Raw genomic sequence first — 19,689 nt, 5'->3', positions numbered from 1 at the left:
TCATCTCAGAAGAATCCAGTAGTTCAGCAAATTCTGCACAGTTGTTTCTGTCCTTTCTCTTCCACCATCTGAAAGTCTCTTGCGCTCTCTCTCTCTCTCTCTCTCACTCTCACTCATGCTCTCCCTTGCACTCTCCCTTGCATTTTCTCTTTTTTTTTCTTTTCTTTCTTTCTTTCTTTCTTTCTTTCTTTCTTTCTTTCTTTCTTTCTTTCTTTCTTTCTTTCTCTCCCTTTCCCCCTCCCACCCTCCAAGGGAACAAAAATGAGGAGGAGAAGTAGGAACAGAATTCTTTGAAGGGCTTTATAGTTTGTTTTAGCTTTGTGAGAAGGTGGAATACAAGTGATCAGTAGCTAATGGGGAGTACTTTATCGTGTAACTGTTAGAGTGAAACGCTAGTCTGGGTTTTGAGGCAGTATTGGAATAGGAAAGGCATTTCTACGTAGCTTGTCATTTTTCAGATTTTAGTGACATCAATGTGTATGTCCCTCTCTCCAGTATAGAGGTGTTGATTGAAATTAGTAGTGAAAGCTGTGTTGACTTTTTCATTTAAAGCAGAGAGAAACCTCTGCAATTTAACAGTGCATTTAAGTTTGTTTACTGCAATTTCTGTTCTGACAACACTCAAATTTTCTTCGAAGTTCTTTAAAGAATTTAACTCTCTTACAACAAAGAACACTTTGACAGCCAGTAGTTTGGGAAAATAGTATTGAAAGAGCCTCACTTTTTTTTTGCTGTCATTAAAGTTATGTTTATCTGTAATACCAAAATTCGCACATCATTATAAAATTTTTGGATCCCAATTTAATTTTTCTAGGAATTAAATTTCAGGGGTTTCAGTTCTTCCATTTTAACAAGCATTAATGTGTAGGGAAATGTATGTAGAATACACATTCTCTTTTTTCTGACATATGACTGTTTAGACTGAGCTCAGCTATTTATAAGGTTCTTTAGGCAGATTCAGGAAATGAAACTTGCTTAGCAGAGGGTAGTGCAGAGGAAAAGTGCGTATTTAAGTACCTGCTCTCCCTCCATAGATCTCTCAGTACAGGAGACCAAATAGCCTGGAAAGGTTGCCTGGCGGTAATTGTGGGAAGATGCCTTTGCTGCCCTGCCATTCAACAAAAACTTGTGTTTTCTGGTCTCAGAGGAAATAATGTTCCTCTAACTATATAGAACTTCCCCATATAGATTTTCTCTGCCTGATTAGCAGATAAACATTGAAGAATTTCAGTTACTAATTGGAGCTTTTGTTTAGAAATTAACTTTCGCACATCCTTAAGTCTAGCAACGCAGCTGCTCCAGTAAAATTTCTGCTTAAACACTTTGCTAGAGTGAAATTTAGGTGAGGGAAGGTGAAAAGCACCTCAGTTGTTCAGAACATTGAAAGTGCTGTGGAAGAAAATAAGCACATTTAAAATTATTTGCCCCATAACATAGAGATCTGTTAATACATTTACCTATGTTGGCTTTCATGTTTGTCTTTCAGCTTTCCTGTATGTAATTTGTTTTCTTTCACCGCGCCATTCACAGGGAGATCTGCTTGCAGTTTTTTGCATTTCTTCTTGGCCATATTTCATATATAAAAGTAGCTCAGTTTTCTTTAATGTAATGTTTAGACAATATTTCAGTAGCTCAAGGAAATAGAAAAGGCTTTTAAGGTAACTGTTAAAAATTGCATTTGCAGGCTCTGAAAGTGCTTCTCCAATCCAATCTGCTCTTGGATCCCGATCACAGACACCCTCTCCTGCCACTCTGCATGCAGATCATATTGAGCAGAAGGATCTGCAGCTGGATGAGAAGCTCCACCACTCTGTTTTACAGACGCCAGATGACCTAGGCAATATCTGAAATAGAAAATATAAACATGTTCTTTCTTTCTTTCCAATGCAATATAGTAAAGTAGCTAGTATTCCATCGGTTATAGACAATCCTATAGAAGGCTATTACATCTGCACTTTTAAAAACCGTTAATTACAGTGCTTTCCTTTAAAAACAAATGGTGTTTTGCATTGTATCTTGCATTTCATGGGAACTATTAGCAGTGGATTAATATTCCACAAATTTGTATTACTCTTTTTGATGACTAAAATTATGGCAGTTTAGTCTAGTATGTGAGTTCCTGCCATGGACTTTTGCATCATTAACATACAATTAGTAAGACATAATTTTAAAATAATGTTCTAATTTCCTCTTGGAATATCTGTTGTTTTTCGTTTCAGATATATACAAATTAGTAATTACTTTAACTGTTTTAGCTATTCAATTTTAGGGTACATTCACTTTGTAACCATGAAGTTCCCATTTCTCCCATATTCGGTCTCTTGGGAACAGAAGTGTGTCTGATGTAAATTGCAGACCCTTTTCCTTTAAGTAGTCTATTAATGGACAGAAATGTCATCATTTTGCTTTGCACTTTGAAATCTCTAGCCGAGGAACAAACAGTGTCTCTACCACAGTGGTCCAGATCTTCAAAAGAAGAGGCTATGTGATTGGGCTGAATTCAGATTTCATTTTCATTTTTTATGCTTATGGGAGTAGCCAGATTTTTGGAAGATCCCCATATGTTCTGGTGCTGACGTATTTTGAAAATCCATCTAAGAGGGTCAGAAGGGAGATTCAGGATGCCTGCAGCTTTTAAAACTGTGGCTTTTGTTTAGCTAGTCAAGTGTCAGCTGAGTAGACTTTTGCCATCCTAATCTATCAGAGTTTTCCTTTTATGGGCAAACTAGATTAAACAGATCTACCATCTAGAAAAGGGTGATCATTAGTATAACACTGTTATGCAGAGAGAGCTACATGAGAGCTGTATTGTGAAGCTGGATTACCGAATGTTGCCTCTCCACTTCTACTAACTTATTGCTTAAAGGACAGTTGCCGGAGGTAGTAAACTATTGTTTACTACCATCTTTCTTTTCAGGTTGTGAGTTGAATACATTCATAGTAGATTCTAAGGAAAATGATCTTTCTGCTTTGTTGAGAAAAATGTAAAGGTGAAGTGTAATTTTACCTGGAAGCAAGCAAGCGGAGTTCTGGAGATTCATTGAATCAAAAGAATATAAGAAACTTCTTACGAAAGCATGCCCATCAGACCAGTATTAGGGCCACAGTAGTGACCTTGGGTTGATACTTAGGGAAAAGATACAAGAAACCGGATGATTCTTATTCTGCAAAGTTTAAAAATAGACAGGTAGTTCAAGTTAGACATTTCCCGTTCTGAGGTGGCTAACCGGGTAAGAAATATCTTACTCTAAAAGCCTTTTTTCCCCTTTGTTTTTAAGGAAACTGTGTGTGTAATAGTTGTATCAGACCTCCTCTTTCTTTAGAGAGGTAGTTCTCACTCTATTTTTTTCTTCTGTTACAGAAACTAGTGAATTCCCCTCAGAATGTTGCAGTGTGATGGCTGGGGGAACGCTTACAGGATGGCATGCAGATGTTGCTACTGTGATGTGGAGGCGAATGCTAGGAATTTTAGGAGATGTCAACAACATCATGGATCCAGAGATTCATGCCCAGGTTTTTGATTACCTGTGTGAACTGTGGCAGAATCTGGCCAAGGTAAAAGAACTGAACCTCTTCTCCAGCATGACCTGATAGGGTAGGATTTTTGAAGAAAAAATCTTACGTATTTCCCTTAAATGTTTATCTTTTGGATTTTGTTTTTAATAATTGCAGATAAGAGACAATCTTGGTATTTCAACAGATAACCTAACTTCACCATCCCCACCAGTTTTAATTCCACCACTGAGAATTCTAACACCATGGCTGTTCAAGGTAAATATAAGCAGGAAGCAATAAAACAGAAATAAAAGTGCAGTTGCAGAAATTTTTTTTCAGTTATGAATAATGAATATTTTTCTGAAACTGTAGGCAACAATGCTGACTGATAAATACAAACAAGGAAAGTTACATGCTTATAAACTCATTTGTAAGACAATGAAGCGAAGACAAGATGTTTCTCCAAATAGGGATTTTTTAACTCATTTCTACAATATAATGCACTGTGGACTTCTTCATGTGGATCAGGTAAGTTTAATTATAAAATTCAGGTTAATAGGAATAGTATAACTGAAAATACAATAGTTTTGTCAAAAATACTGAATAGATTTTCAGCTGAGTAATTTAACTTTGTGTTTAAAAGTAGTTATGTGACTGATACTTTTTTATCAGGGTTTGATAAACTGCCCTCATGTTCTTGGATGTAATCAGAAATGCCTTTTTTGTAGTCCGTTTCAAGCAAATAAGAGGGCAGAAAATATACTCTGTCATCTTTTACTGATTGTATGTTATGAAGTGTGGAAGAAAGAGACAGAAGCAGATCTCTTTAAGGTCTACTGTTCTACCTACGTGCTCCCTGATGTAGCAGTTGAGCTAGTGGGAAAGTTATCGTGCTTACTATATATCTAATGTAGCTTATTTCTACAGCAATGTAGAAACCGGCAAACTGAGATATCTAAATAGAGGGAGCTGGGGATATCCAGCAGCACATCCTTATTGTATCCCATCTGAACATTGGGGTGAGATCTGGGTGTTCAGAATCCCATGCCATGAGCAAGGGTTTCCTTTGAAAGAACACCCAGACAGATGGACAGAGAGGGAGGCATATTGCCAGTATTGCTGTTTATCTGGGAGTCAGGATGATAGTATGCACTGCAAAGCACATGTGCTTAGCAGTTTACACAGCCACTTCGCTTCTGATCAGCCATCCAGCCTCATTACATGCTTCTGCACAGTCACTTCTTGTTTAACCAAGATCTAGCTCTGTTTTCAAGGTAATATAAATCTGTGCTGGACTTATCTCCGTAATACTCCTTGACAACTATTGCTACCAGTGGAAAAAAAACTTGTAAGAAGGATTAAATGACCTTGGGATGCTGTAGATCAATTTGTAAGAGCCAGGTTCAACTTCAGATGTCTTCTGTGTAGACCAATCTCTGATCCAAAACACAGAATTGTTGTCTGATAAAAAGCTTTATCATGGGAGAGAAGAGAAAGATACCTTTTATGAAAGGAGAGTGTTAGCAAGACTTGGATCTTTTATCTGAACTTCTCAGATGCATACAGAAAAACCTTGTCTCTGTTACTAAAATCAGTGAGAACTGATTTTAGAGAGAACTGAACTGAGTGTTTCTCAACATGCATTTTAAAACAAATGAAAGAGAAATGTTTAACTGCAGAATATTTTAACCCTTCTGCTTATTTGTCTAAACCAGTTGTACTTGCTTCAAAGATATTTCTGCAAATAATCTCCAAGTGTTGTTGACCATAGTACTATTATTCTAGTATTATATATATTAAGCAAATGTGAAAGGCTTAACTTTAGTTAGAACTTAGTTTGCAACTCTGAAGTGAAGTGACAAGTATTTCTTTTTTTTCTAATCAGGATTTCCCAGAGTAGTTTGCCTTGAATCTCTGACACAGACAGTTAAAAAATAATGCCTGTCTCTGATTTTTGGCAACAAAGGCCTCTGACATAGTAATCCAGGAGACTAAATTTTTCACAGAGAGTAGGTAGGAAAAGAGGAATCCATCTCAAATAAGTACATCTTATGAATACTTTAAACCAAAAACTGAATAGCCAAAATATGCTTTTGAAAATCATCCATATCTTTTGCACCTTCTTTGTCGATCATTTTCAGGAATTTCTGTATCTATATTGCATAAATGCATATAAGGATCAGTGAAGAACAACAGCAAGGAACATTATGATTCTAGTTGTTTAGGTTTTTGTACAATTTTCCCATTACTCACAGAACAATCTTACTGGCAATTTAGAAGCATTTGTTAAGGAGTGCCTTAGGAACATAATATCAAAATCCAGTTGTACAGCTTAATTCACCTAAGATTTTGTCCCAGAAATAATGTGCTTAAGTGCAATGGTAAGGAAGATGCTAGTTCTAAACTTAGCAATTTATCCCAGAGCGCAATTTTAATGGGACAAACCTGTCTCATGTGCTGTGCTACATTTGACTGCCTTTATTTTTCTCTAATTTCTGTTTCTCTTTTTCTTGATGCTGCATTGACAGATTATTTGTCACCTTCAGAAAACAACAAATTTCAATTCTACTCTTTAAAAATGAGTAAACTAGTCTTTTATCCCAGGTCTTCCATGAAACTGAACAACTTCAGAATTTTCATCTTGAAATAAATATATTTTCAATATGAAAATAATTGCCTTTGCATCATTACTCTTATGAAAAATGGCCATTCCTTTCTGTTCAAAAGGCACAGATTTTTTTTTTTAATTTAGAGTCTTTTTGTCTTCTGTTTTTTGAGGCTGAAGGGAATAATCCAGTTCCACCTTGTTTCCAGAATTGCAAAGACTCAAACTTCTCCTATTTAAAGAAAGTTTGTGAATCCAGAAGCTAGACCTATAAAACAAGAGCTATTGAGCAACTTTGCAGCAACATGACTTTTTTCCATGTTTAATAAAAATGCTATAGTTTGATTAGCTTAAAAATTGAAATCCTTTTTATCATGGTGCAAAATTAAGTTAACCTTTTCCCTCATATCTCTATGCTTGCATTTGGTGAAAAGTAAAATAAAATAGTTCTTTTACATAGGTTTTAATATGAAGAAGTCTGAAAACATTATTTTTAAAGGCTCACATCAAAAGTGATGTGACCTGTATAGTCTGGAGCTATAGTATCCAAGGATGAATTGATCTGTAAAATGTACCACAGGTTACTTGTATTAGGTACCTTACTTAAGGAATTTATCTTTTTTATGATAGTTCTTGCTCAGTAATGAGAATTTAACACATCTTAGTTGCCACAGTGAGTTGGCTTTTTTGCTTTTTTATTTTACTTTTGAGCTTTAGTAAATATCTACCAGTTTTCTTTCCATTGGTTGTTCATCATGTTAATATTCTTCTTTTCCTTTTTTCCTTCTTCCTTCTGCAAGGATATTGTCAATACAATCATCAAGCACTGTTCTCCTCAGTTCTTTTCACTTGGCTTGCCTGGTGCCACCATGCTTATTATGGATTTCATTGTAGCAGCAGGAAGAGTGGCTGCTTCCTCTTTTCTCAATGTAAGTATTCATCAATTCATTTTCATTTGTGTGTAAGCAGGAAGGATTTTGAGAGAAAACTATGCAACATTTTTCTTCAGCTAGAGTGTTAATTTGTCCCCAGAAGTCAATGTAATGATTAGCGAATACAGATATTGCCAGTGATTTATTCTAGAACACTAAACTTGCAAGTCCTCACTTGCAAGTTCTCTACAGAAAATACAATGTGAAGAATGTAAAAATTACTGCTGATGCAGAGTATCTTTTTTTTTTTTTTAAACTTGAGATTGCCAGGAATTATGACTACCACTGACCTGTACTTTAAAATGTTTTAAAATTCCTGTCCATTTTCACTGTACCTTCATTTTAAAAGTATATTTATTTCTCCATATCTCTGCCATGCAATAACTTTCATGATCAGGCTTGAGAACTCTTAAACCTGCTCGTGTTTGCACTATTCAGATGTATTTCTGATATTACTACCTAGGCAACTTCAGCCTTATATGGTATTATTAACATGATAACCTAGGTGCTGTTGGCATTGCATGACTCCAAAAGGTCCCCAGTACTCCCCTCCAATTGTCTATGAGTTTTGGCCACTTCTCACCTCATTCCCCCATAATCACTTGTGAAATCCAGCTATCCCTCACAGCACTGTCACTGTAACTTTTCTCAGCTTCTTACACTGTTATCTGTGGTGTCCGGCAATGTCTTAAGTCATGTTCAGTAGTTTTCCACATCCTGTTCAATTAGCTGAACCTAAGGTCTGAGCATAGTTAGTGGGTCAGTCATTTTTTCTGTAGTCCTAAAAATTCCTTCGCTTCCTTCTGGCCAGTTTGGAAAATGGGAACATGAACTGTGCATGAGTAGCAGTCCACAGGGCTGTGATCTCTGATGAGCGGTACAGAATTTGGAAAAGGAAAAGGGATGTAACTATCTAGAATTTCAGCCATTCATCTCCTTTAAGGTGTCTAAAAATGTCACCTTCCTGATTGCAGTAAGAATATATATATTTCCCCCCACCTTTGTTTCTTCTAGGCACCAAGAGTTGAAGCACAAGTTCTTTTAGGATCTCTTGTCTGTTTTCCCAATTTATATCATGAACTACCAGCTCTTCACCCAAACATTCCTGACATTGCTGTGTCTCAGTTTACAGATGTTAAGGTAGGAGTTTTAAGAATATTTGGATGGTATTGCTGCTACAAACTACATGTTAAATATGATATTGTTCTAGGAAATATTAATATTTAAGATTCTAAAATTTGTCATATATCATTTGAAATAGATTATAAGGCTCAAGGTTCCATAAAAGCTTGTCAGATTTTATACTGCTAAGCATACTTTGTAATTACTTTTAACTAATAAGAATAATAAAGTGTTTATGTATGCTTATAAAAGGAAACGATGTGTTGCTTTGCTGTTTCAAGGTCACTCTTATGGCTATTTGAAGTCTCTCAGATTTAATCAGCTGAGAAGGAGAAGATGACAAGGTTCAAGATACATTATTTAATTTATTGAGAATTCGCAACTGCTAAAATCTGCCCATTTTCCTAGGGGCTTTAGAAAACCTCTGTACATCAAAAAAAAAAAAAGATTAATGGAGATCTTGCCCTTACTATCGTAACACAGAGTTGGATAGTGTGCCATTACACTGGAACTCGCCATAGCTCAGGTCACATGTTTCACTGCTCTGTGTGTGTCATGTCTGATTACTATGTCTAAGTAAGGTTCCCCATAGGTTTCCAACATATTTCAATTTAAAGAGGGATAGTGGGTTGGAAGCTGCTCTACACTTTGCTGCTGTTTTGGAACTGAGTTTGAATTCCTGCTTTCTCATTTTTATTACATAAATTGCATTTATTGCAGCTGCATGTACTGCTGTTGACTTGAGCTTTATCGAAAGCAAACTACAGCTTCAGGGACATTTCATCAAAGATGACTCTGAATTCCTCTCAATATCATTCTTAAGGCACTGGAGCCACTTGTTCTGCAGTTACTTCTGAAGACATTTTAATCAATATAATTTTGATGGGAAAAAATGCTTGTTTAATACCAACTCAAAGTAGCCAATAGATACCTTCTGTAAATCCCTTCAGGGCATCTGTTTGCAGAAGCTAGCTTTAGGGAGGCCAGCTTTTTCTAACTTTGATAATTTATGGAAATGTATTGGAAAGAATCAGACAAACAATCAGCAGAAATTAGGACTTGGGATATTCTTGGGTAGCACAACAATTAACATGTGGGGCAGACTGGGAACCAGGAGTAGTGGTAAGCAAACAGTTCATCTGACCAAAAAAGCTAGAGACTCAGCTAAGCAATTTGCCTGTGTCTATTATAGTAAAGTCCTATTTTTCTGATGCCTCATGTGATGGAGTTGTTGGCAAATCACTGAGCATTTTCCTCTTTGTTTTAGGAACTCATAATTAAAACTGTGTTAAGTTCTGCAAGAGAGGAGCCATCTGGTCCTGCACGGTAGGTCATACAAAAAGGGCTTCTAAATTAAAAAATTCTTTGCTGTATTAATACTGTTTTCAAGTGGATGTGTTAGAGATCTTAAAATAAAAGTTGGTATATATTTCATTCATGGATTTCTACACCAACATCAAAACTGTGATTCACTATGTGAATTTGAAATTGTTTGTAAATAGAGATAAAAACCAGATGTTTTTTGTTGGACCAAATGTTGGTCTAGCCCAGTATCATGTCTCTGACAGTGGCTGATAGAAAAGGATTTAAATATGGGTAAGAATGCAATGATATTTCTCCTATATGCTCTCCCAGTCTCCACTGGTATGCAATTCAGGGATTTTCTGTACTAGAGAGGAAATTTTTTGAGTTAGATTAAAGATAAGATTATTTATATGGGGGGGGTATGATTATCTTTTGTTAGACCAACTGATTTAATTGCATAACAGAAGAAATCCAAGGTATGTGAGCCCTTCTTTAGGGTATGGAAAAGAAATAGTTAATAATGAGCTAAACAAATGGGGAATGATTGCTCTGATGAATTAAACCTAAGTATGTTCATCAAGTAGAGAACTTAGAAGAAGAAGAAGATAGTTACCTGTTGTCTTTTCTGTTTCTTGCTTTGCTTAGGATTTTGTTTCTCCCTCCCCAGAGGCTTTCAGTTGTAGAGTATTGTGGATTGGAGTGGAATAGGAATCTGTAATGCCCACCAGAGGCATTTGTGTGCCTTGTGTATTTGGGTAGAGTGTCTATATATGCTCAATTAATAAACTGTTACTGAGAAAAAAAATGCAAAATACTAGGACCACATGCCTGAAAATGTTACTGGGAAGATAAGTACTTTAGAACCTATAGCTCTTTAGAACCTTTCATTGGAAAACCAAGAGCAATCTTCTCCCTAAAATGTTCCCCTCATCAACCCATTTATCTCTTCTTCACCTTGAGGTGGTAATACCTCTCAGCACAGGGGAAGGAAGGAATGTTCTGAGATCATTTTCTTTTTATTTTTCATGTCATTTTGCAAAACTGAGTTCTGAAAAATATAACAGTCCCCATTTTACCTTTGAAAAAGGTAGTTTAAATCTGATTGGTTCAGAACATTATTACTGATCCTGTGGGACTGAAGCACATAGTATTAGCATCTTCGTTATTGGCAGTGTGACTGCGAAGTGGAAAAGAACATCCTGCACGTCCTGATATCCCATCCGACTGTGAGGGTGTGTATATAGGAGCAGGATACACATCTGTATGCCCACCCTCTCAGAATGCTGAGCTATCCTGCCCTAAAATGCCAAGTTTGGGACCAGTTTATGTAATAAAGAAGATTAGAGGAAGATTAAAAAGGAGTAGATTCCCAGTGTTTCCATGGGTTATCTGTGTCCCTCTCTCTCTTCTGAGAGTGTGATGTGTATGTTTTCATTGTGGGAATAATGATGTTCCATGCCTGTCTTACTTCTCAGGGACACTTGATCCACCATCTCTTCTGGGAATAACCTCCCTGATACCATCTGCTTCACAGTGGTACAGAATTCACCTGTGGTGCTATCAGAAGTCACATTTAGGGTGTGCATTACAATTGTGCCGCATCGGCTCAGCCACTAGTAGAGGCATAATTCTCTTTGCAGTTTCCTAAAAGAGAGCTTAGGCTTCTTGGAACTTAGGTACATAGCTTCATACATCTCCAGCAAGTCTGAGTGCTGTTATTGTTACCCTAGCTATATATTTCTATTCCTTGTCTCTTCCACAGAGGCTCAATGTTTTCTGTGTTTCACTGCATACTTGACTCAACTGAGTTTCAGGGAAGCCAGCTATCTGAAATACGTTCTAATCTTAGATCTCCATATGTAAAGATTAATTATATTAATCAAATTCCTCTCTTACTGCTGACAGTCTGAAAAATGTCTGAAAAAGATGTAACAGGTTGATGAACTCAGTGTTCATCTTTTCTTGTGCTGTGAAGGCTGTGATTCTTCAATAACAACGTTGTAGCCCCACAACTACAGAGTTTTTCAGGAGCTGCTCAGAATGATAGCTATGCTGGTGTTCCTAGTAGAAACCTCACAGGCTTCTGGATATCTTGCAAATCAGTACATCACTGAATGTAGGGTGGTTGTCAGTAGTAAGAAGAAAACTCTTAAAACAGTATGAGGGACTTAGAACTGTCTACCTTCTGTATACTAAAGGTTTATTTTCTGAGATAGCTTACACAAACTGTGTTTCTCTGTTATATCCATGGCGTGCTCTTATTTTCTTTGGTCAAGATGTATTGAAACACGTTTTGTGGAAATGGCAAAAGTGTAGATTAGGAAGGGGCCATGAGCAGTTTTGTAAGCTTCTCCTCTTTTGACGCAAGTGCATCTAAACCATTCCTGACAGTAGTTTGCCTAAATTGTTCTGAACATTTTCTCAAAGAGAAAAATTACAGACACTTTAGATAGATTGCTGTAATACTTAGCTAACTTTTGCAACTAGGCGGTTTTTATGGCTAGTATCTAGCAGAAGTTTTTTCTAGGCAAGTTAAATTCCTTGATGACTTATTCTATATCAGAAGATTTGTTATCATTTCCCTCCTTAACTGTAATCTAGAGTCAATAAGCCCTTCAATTTTCCTTCCATATGTTATATTTCCCAAAGCCCTTTATTATTTTTGTCACTTTTTTTCTGGACTCCCTGAAATTTATCTTTATTCTTCTTAAATTTTATTACCCAAGATGTAATGGAGGCAGTGCTGCAATTAAGATTTCAGCAACACTGTGCAGAACAGGATGGTTTGGCATCTTATCCTCACTCTCTTGGGCAGAACTCATTCAAAGATGTATTTTTGCAACATAGTAGTGATTTCTTGTAATTTATGATTCTGTGTAGTCTTAAAATCCTTCTTCTATGACACCTCTTCACAGACACTTCTATTTCTCTTTCTATTCTGTAATATAATTTTTCCTTCACATATGTAATGCTTTGCAGTTCTTAGGACCAATTTTTATCTTGTTTTGGGGCTGTTTCTCCAATTTTATCCAGATCATTTTGGATTCTGATGTTGTTTCCAAAATGTTTGCAGCCTCTTCCAACTTGTTATTTAGTTATTTATCTATATAAATAATAGTCCTTAGAGTTGTTATTTATATAGTCCTTATTGCATCGCACAAGTCATTACTGAAAGTACTGACTAGACTTGGGCCCACAACAGGCTCCTTTGTGGGATCCCTTTTGAGAAGTCCCACCAATTTGGTTGTATACTGTTGATAATTAGTTTGACTGCAGTTCTTCAGTCAGTTGCACACCTGCCTTGTGGTGGTTTCCACTGGGCTGACTTTTCTTTATTTTGCATATGGAAAAAATCACATGGGACTTCTTACATCTGCTGCTCACTCTTTTTTTTCAGTAAGTATCATGTCAAAGGAAGACACTTGTTTGGTTTGACATGATTTATTCCTAACAAACCATCTTCAGCTGTTTTTTATCACCTTATTTTCTTTTTCTTCTTTGCTTATAAATTTTTTTTCTGATCTCTTTCTTGATATCAAAATTGAGTAGATTATAATTGCCCATAATTAACCATTCAGTCTTGGTGTAGGTAAAACATTTGTCTCTCTCCAGTTCCCTGGAACGTATTTTGTCCTTTAGTTTTTGAAGATAATTACCAATGGTTCAGCGATTGCTTCAGCTAGCTTCTTCAATGTTTCTAAGAGAATTTCATCTATCTCTACTGATTTGAACACATCTATCTAAATATCTTTTGCCTTTCCATTTTGCATCTATTTCCTGATTTTAAAAGAAGAAACAACAACATAAAAAGTTGTTTTAAGTGTCTAGTCACAATATGTGTACTGTGTCTAGCCTTCATTTACCCCTCTTCATTCATCCTTATTTATTGTCACCTAAAAAAAATTAAATATCTGTGAATGAATAACATCCCCTCTCCTGCCTCTGTGTCTGAAAGCCCTAAACAAATATGAGCAAACTCTCTGTCTGGGGGGGAACCCCCCCGCACACAGTTTTTAGTTTTTCTTAAGAAAATTTATATGAATTTTCCATGTATTGATTTCAGGTAGAATTTTTAATCTGAAAATTGTGTAAAAAGCTGCAGGAGTTCTTAATTTCTTTTAGTTACTTTTAGTTGCTCAGAAGAGTGTTCCCCTTGTTCTTTCCTGTTTCTTGATCTGGGTAGTTGCAATTTCTTACTCATTTTTTAAATAAGATAAAGGATTTTTATAGTTCTTTTAGAAATTTTTAAAACATATTTATTAGATTTCAGCACAGCATATCATGAATCATAGAAATTAACACATTCTTGTAGCAGGATACCATAGCTTGTTTCTCAACTATTTGTTTTCCAACATTGTTTTTTGCAGATGTGTTGCTCTTTGCAGTCTTGGCATTTGGATCTGTGAGGAGCTAGTTCATGAATCACATCATCCTCAGATCAAGGAAGCACTGAATGTGATTTGTGTTTCTTTAAAGGTGAGGAATTAACACTTTTGCAATATGTATTATCTTTATCAGTAAAAATACTTTGTGTCTTCAGAATCATGATCACATTTTAGCATCCTTACTTCACATTTTTAATCATTACAAAGGAATGAATTCAGTTTAATTGGTGCATCTCTGAACTCTTTTACAAAAGAAATCTGTATTATGATTTACAGTTTTTTAAATTTGGAAGAAATGGTGTTCTGGGACATGAGACAGTGGATCTTTAAACAGAATTTAACCGCTAGAGTCCTAATCCAATGTGCTGCCCCCTTACATCAGCCATTGTCTTTTTTTTGTTGTTTTTCCCCCATTCCCTTTTTCTTTTGCCTACCTTAATATATGTCATTACCCACCTCACTGTAACCTCTAGTCTTTGGAGCATAAGAGTTTTTATGTCTGTCTCCCCATTTCTCATAAATAATCCTTGCAACTCAAGTTTCAGCAAAACTAGTACTGGCTTTTCTGACTTTGTCCAGCTATACCCCTTCCCATCATCTCTTATCACATCCGGTACCCAAGGTTCCAGCAGGACTTCCTGCACCTCTGTGTAACTAGCTGACTGCTTGCAAGTCATCTAGGACCACTACAAAGATACAGGAGCACAAAAGTGCCAAGGTCTTCCCTTATCCAATATTTGTGTCTCCTGTCTTGACTAGACATGGATGCCCAGGGAAATCACATTCCTCACTAATTGGCAGCCTGTGTTCCCCAGCTCTGATTCTGTTGAAGCCTCCATGGTACATCCTTTTGACACATTGCAAAGGGAAAGGCCAAGGTAGAGAGGAAATTGGAAGGGATACCAGGTTTGTAAGCCATCTGCCATCACATGCAAAAAGCCTGTCCCAAGCCAAGTTGTTGCCTTTGTGTGACTGCCAGACTGAACAGAGCATCCAGTGTAAGAGGGAGACAGGGAAGAAAGTGGGAAGGTGACAAATACAAAGGCCAAGCAGAATTTTCCTGAAGCTTCTCATGCTTCTTTCTCACCTGGCCTCTCTTTGCCCCCACCTACCACTCCCGCTGTCACCATATCCTGACTAGATTCTGTGCCTTTTCACTTCTAAGTTTGAGAGCATTGCATTATACAGGATTGCTTCTCAGACCTGACCAAATATTTAGAGGTAGGTAGGGTGCTTCTACTAGATGCATGGAAGCACTGGAAGATGTTCCATTTCCTGTGGTAAAGTGCTTCTTTGCACTTGTTCCAGGACAGTGTCACTCAGACCAGGCCAGTACCTGTTAGAAATAATCTGAATCCAAAGACAGATCCAGAGTTTGCATCAAAGAATAAACTACCTATTGAAAGGGAAAATGAGAACTCTAATTTTCATGAAAAATAAAGAGGACCCATTTTTAAGGCTATCATTAAAATGTATTTCCAAGTTTTTATGAAACATGCTATAACACTGAGTAATAGCTTTTCAGAAAGTTTTTCACTTTTCATTTTTTTAATTGGTATGAAAAAAATTGTAGGATAAAAATTTACAGTGTCTGATAGTCACCATGTTATTCTACCAGAAACACCTTCACATTAAATTCTTGAAATCTAGGATGATTTACTGTTTTGGCATTTGGTCTTTTGTTTGAATCTGTTAAACCTAGCTAATATGCACAGCGATTCTTGTTTAGAAGAGCAACTTACTCAGATATGGCTGGTTCATTGTTGAGCAACACCTATAAAATGCATCTGAATAGATTTTCTGACATCTGTCTTGCCTTTCCTTTTGGAAATAAGAGAATTTTCAGTATTTTTCACTATTTTGAAACAAGTCTTAATGAATTTCAAGTCCAGCTTTGAAATTTCCTAGTGGTGGTATATCAACAGCTTCTTTTATCATCCCTTTGATAAAAAGCTTTTTTTTGTCAGTCTGTCTTTTCTCCTTGATATATAACTGTATTTTTTCCCTACTTCTTACAAATCTATTCCCTATTAGCCGTATTTTATGGAATAATCAGAATATTTTATTTAAAACATTTTATTTTCTAGCATTTTGCAGACTTGGCATGTTTATTTGCAGCATTATCTTCAAATTTCATAATGTTTCCCCATTTATTTTCAGAAGTTTTCTATGTGCTCTTTGTTTACATCCAAAGTCAATGAATAGTCTTTCTGGATATATATGATGATAAAATGGGGGTATACACCTGTTATATATGGCTTGTGCAGACATTGCTGACTAACTGTTGTGCTCTTTTCAGCAAAGTGAAGCTGAAAGGTATCTTAGAAAATCATCTGATTCCATCATGTGGAGCAAGATTTGAGTCTACTTCTAAAATGAATAGCTTCAGGGCTTTTAATATTAGACTGTTTATTGCAATTTCCTGTTTTGCAAAATTACATTTATTCTTTGCCTCTTCACTGGCATTCTCTTTCAGGGTCTTCCCCCTGCTTTTTAGTATCCCTTAACTAGTGCATTTTACCAAGTTCCTGTGCAAGTTTGATATTAGACAAATGATATTGTTTTTATCTTATTTCTCCAATTTATCAAAAATTTTGAACTATTGTTAATCCTGACATTCACTATGATTTGTCCAATCTTTCTTTGATGTATTTCTTAAAACAATTATTTGTAACTCATTTGTATTAAACATAAATTACTTCTTGAATGAGAAGACAAAGATGTTTATATTTCTACTTTGCTTTGCTTTGTGTTGGCAAAAATGTCCAGAGCTTGCTGTTTTTTCTCCTGTTCTGAGTACTGGTATAAACTTACAAGACAACATAATCATGAAATGAAGAGTTCATAAATATATCATGGGAAAACAAATTAGCTCTAATTTGTTACCTAAGCGATATCTTGGTTTCCAAGTAGTCAGAGATCTGAACTCCGAGAATGGATTATTTTCTTGTTTTCAGGAGAAATAAATGGATAGGGAGCTATAGCCCTAGTCCAACTTATTGATGAGTACAAGTGAGTAAACAGTATTGAATAGAAATGTTAGCAAAAATTATATGCTTATTATTAACATACAGAAGCACTGTCAGACCTCCAGTCCAGTCGCTTGTTCTGAATATAGCCAACGCTTCTCTAAACAGACTCGTCATACTGCTATATCTGTGTTAACCTGTGCAGAAAGTCTGAGTAAAGAGGACCACAACCAGACCACTGCATATCAGGACTATATAATGTTCCTCTCAAAAATGCTGCAGATACATCACAAAATTGTGCATTGTACAATCTTAGTGGAATGAGTGCTAAACATAGGTTATTTGCAAGTATGGACAAGGGTAAACCACTAATATAAGATCCGGAAAGCAATGGGTCCTTGTAAAGATGAAAAAATATGGTAAAGCTACCCTTCAAGAGAAAAACCATGAGAGTTAGGCACCAATCAAAATGCCAGTTCATTGGAAGCTTTTTATACCCATCATTAAGTAACTTTAAAAAAAATAATGTTCACAATTACACTACTAAACATAAAACCATATAAAAGTAGTGAATTCTTGTGCTTTATAACATAGAGCATTCCACTGAGATAGAGGATGGCTGGTGGAACGTTTGTAGCATCACAGAGCCTGCTTTGTGCCCCATCTGAAGGCTTTCAGGGGAAAAAAAAATCAGCACAAATCAGGCTTCAAAGGGCAGTTGTTCTGCTATCCAGCATAAACCAAATGTTGCTGCTCGAGTTTAGGAAAATGTACTTCCAAGACACGTATCTCTGTAAGTATCTGTTCTAAAGCTTCTGTTCTGAAACATGATATTGACCATGCTGGGATAGATTTCTGAAGCAGATGAAGGGTTTGGTCTGTTTGGTTTGGCCAATCCCTGTATTCTTAATCAAACTTTATACCCAGTGCTCCTTCCATGAATAAGACTTTAAAATCTAAGTGCACAAGATTTGAACTCTACTTATATTCATTACTTCATACCCTTCAGCCTTTCTGTGAAATTTATGGCTCTACTGATTTGTTCCCTTTCTTAAATTAAAAAAAAATAAAAATACTTCCTAGCCAGAGCACAGAAAGAAACTAAATGATTTGCATAAACCAACACTAGAAATCACCCACTCGCTCATCATTTTATAGCCTGACGTTCCTGTTTGTTTGGGGTTTTTTTAACAAAAGAAAAAAAGAAAATGCTCACTGTTTTTAAGTAGTGAACAGCTGATTATTCAAAGACACTGAAAAGTCTCCAGGTCTTCTTCTCAGGTAATTTCTTCTTCAAGTCAGTGATTTAGATATTCTGTATTAAGCTGCTCTGGTTTGTCCACACATTTTGTCCTCCCTGGTGTCAGTGACTTTGGCTTTTTTCCTGCAAACTTGTAAGGATCTTTCCAGCAATCTGGATTTGATCTCAAGTTTGTAATTAAATTGTTAAGCTTTCAATTTTATATAATTTTTTTGGTTGTCACTCAGGCTTAAACGTTAAAATTGTTACTCTGCTTACCATGCGTTTATAGTATTCCTTCACAGAATGGAGAGAGGCTGTGTCATCAGGAAAAAAAATAATGTTCTTGTCTGAAACTCTGGGAGGACTTGCAGATGTAAGATGCCTGCCATGTTTTTGTTAAAAGCCAACAATAGCATGAAACTAGGTACAGTGAGAAAAAGGGAAAGGCAGAGCAAGAAATAACTATTTTGTGTACACTGGTTTCCATCTCTTTGGCTGGCTTACAAGAGCCATTCATAATCTTTCTTTATGCTTGTATGAATACTGCAAATAAAAAAAAAAAAGTTAATTAAAGCTTTGTACTCCATGCTTTTGCTTATGCTCCTGCTTGTTATTGTCAAAACCTTAAATATAAAAAATGATGGGTTTGCTGTAGCAAGAAGCAGGCCAGGGCAGAATTTTCTTCCAGTGTGTTTTTCACCCTTAAAATTTTACCATCCGAAAACGTTATTCCGAAATCCTTAATTTTGTGTTCAAACTTCATTGCCCAGGCATTTCAACTTTTTTAGGTTTTTGGGATATGCCGTTCTGTAGAAGATTAATGGAATTGGATTGATCAAGGACACAGTCCAAGAAAACAAGAAAATATGTCTGAGTATTTTTACAACATAACTCCTCTTTGAGTTCAGACGTAGGCACCTAGCCACCTCACAGCATACTCCTGCAATAGGTTCACTGCTGAGTAAAGTGAGATTAACAGATGTAAACTACTTTGTTAGTCTTCTAATAAAGCAGGAATTCTAATGTCACTCACCTCCGTCCAGTGGAGAAATAATGAGAATGCTCTTTTAGGATTTTTCCTGATTAAAGCATGAATTACCAGTTTCTGAGTGATTTGAGATTCATCAATAATATGGTTTGGAAAACTTGCTTTCAGTAAGGAGAAAGTATTTTCTTGAATAAGAATGTATTTGAAACCCTTTCCTTGGCGATATTGCATGTAATTTTTTCTGTTGTGAAGTTTGTTCTGTCTTCTGAAGTCTGTAGTTTTGCTGTGCTAATAACCGTTTTGAGTGCATATTTATCTCAGATTTGTAGGATTTTCATGTTCTAGGAGAATAAAATTCACTTCTAAAATTCACTTCTAAAATTCACCTTATGCTTGTTTTTTGAAGCACGGCTTAGTGTTTTAAGGCAAGTACAATGAAGCAAAAGTCTCAATTATATGCCATATACATTAAAAGTTTAGGGAAACATATTCCTGTCCCTTATTTTCTTTGTCTTCCCTGTTAGCAGTGCAGGGCAGTATGTACATCTACTCCCAAGACCGAGCAGTAATTGGACAAATGCATTCAAGACTGCCTTGACCAACACTGTGACTTAAACATTTCAGTAACTGTTTAAACCAGGCTCC

General features: G+C 36.1%; 1 protein-coding gene across 11 annotated transcripts in view; it reads left to right on the top strand.

Moving 5' to 3' along the window:
- Positions 1-19,689, top strand: part of RALGAPA1 (Ral GTPase activating protein catalytic subunit alpha 1) — a 135,332-nt gene that overhangs the window by 56,198 nt on the left and 59,445 nt on the right. For all 11 annotated transcript variants that reach the window (XM_067296734.1, XM_067296736.1, XM_067296744.1 and 8 more), the window contains 8 exons: positions 1,685-1,837; positions 3,362-3,555; positions 3,673-3,771; positions 3,868-4,023; positions 6,901-7,029; positions 8,047-8,172; positions 9,422-9,480; positions 13,827-13,935. In XM_067296734.1, coding sequence (XP_067152835.1) covers positions 1,685-1,837; positions 3,362-3,555; positions 3,673-3,771; positions 3,868-4,023; positions 6,901-7,029; positions 8,047-8,172; positions 9,422-9,480; positions 13,827-13,935 — 1,025 coding nt within the window. The remainder of the gene's footprint in view (positions 1-1,684; positions 1,838-3,361; positions 3,556-3,672; positions 3,772-3,867; positions 4,024-6,900; positions 7,030-8,046; positions 8,173-9,421; positions 9,481-13,826; positions 13,936-19,689) is intronic.

The sequence above is a fragment of the Apteryx mantelli genome, chromosome 4, assembly GCF_036417845.1.
Source record: "Apteryx mantelli isolate bAptMan1 chromosome 4, bAptMan1.hap1, whole genome shotgun sequence".
Lineage (NCBI taxonomy): Eukaryota > Metazoa > Chordata > Aves > Apterygiformes > Apterygidae > Apteryx > Apteryx mantelli.
The sequence above is the reverse complement of the archived record's forward strand: the minus strand, read 5'-3'. Positions and strand labels throughout refer to the sequence as shown.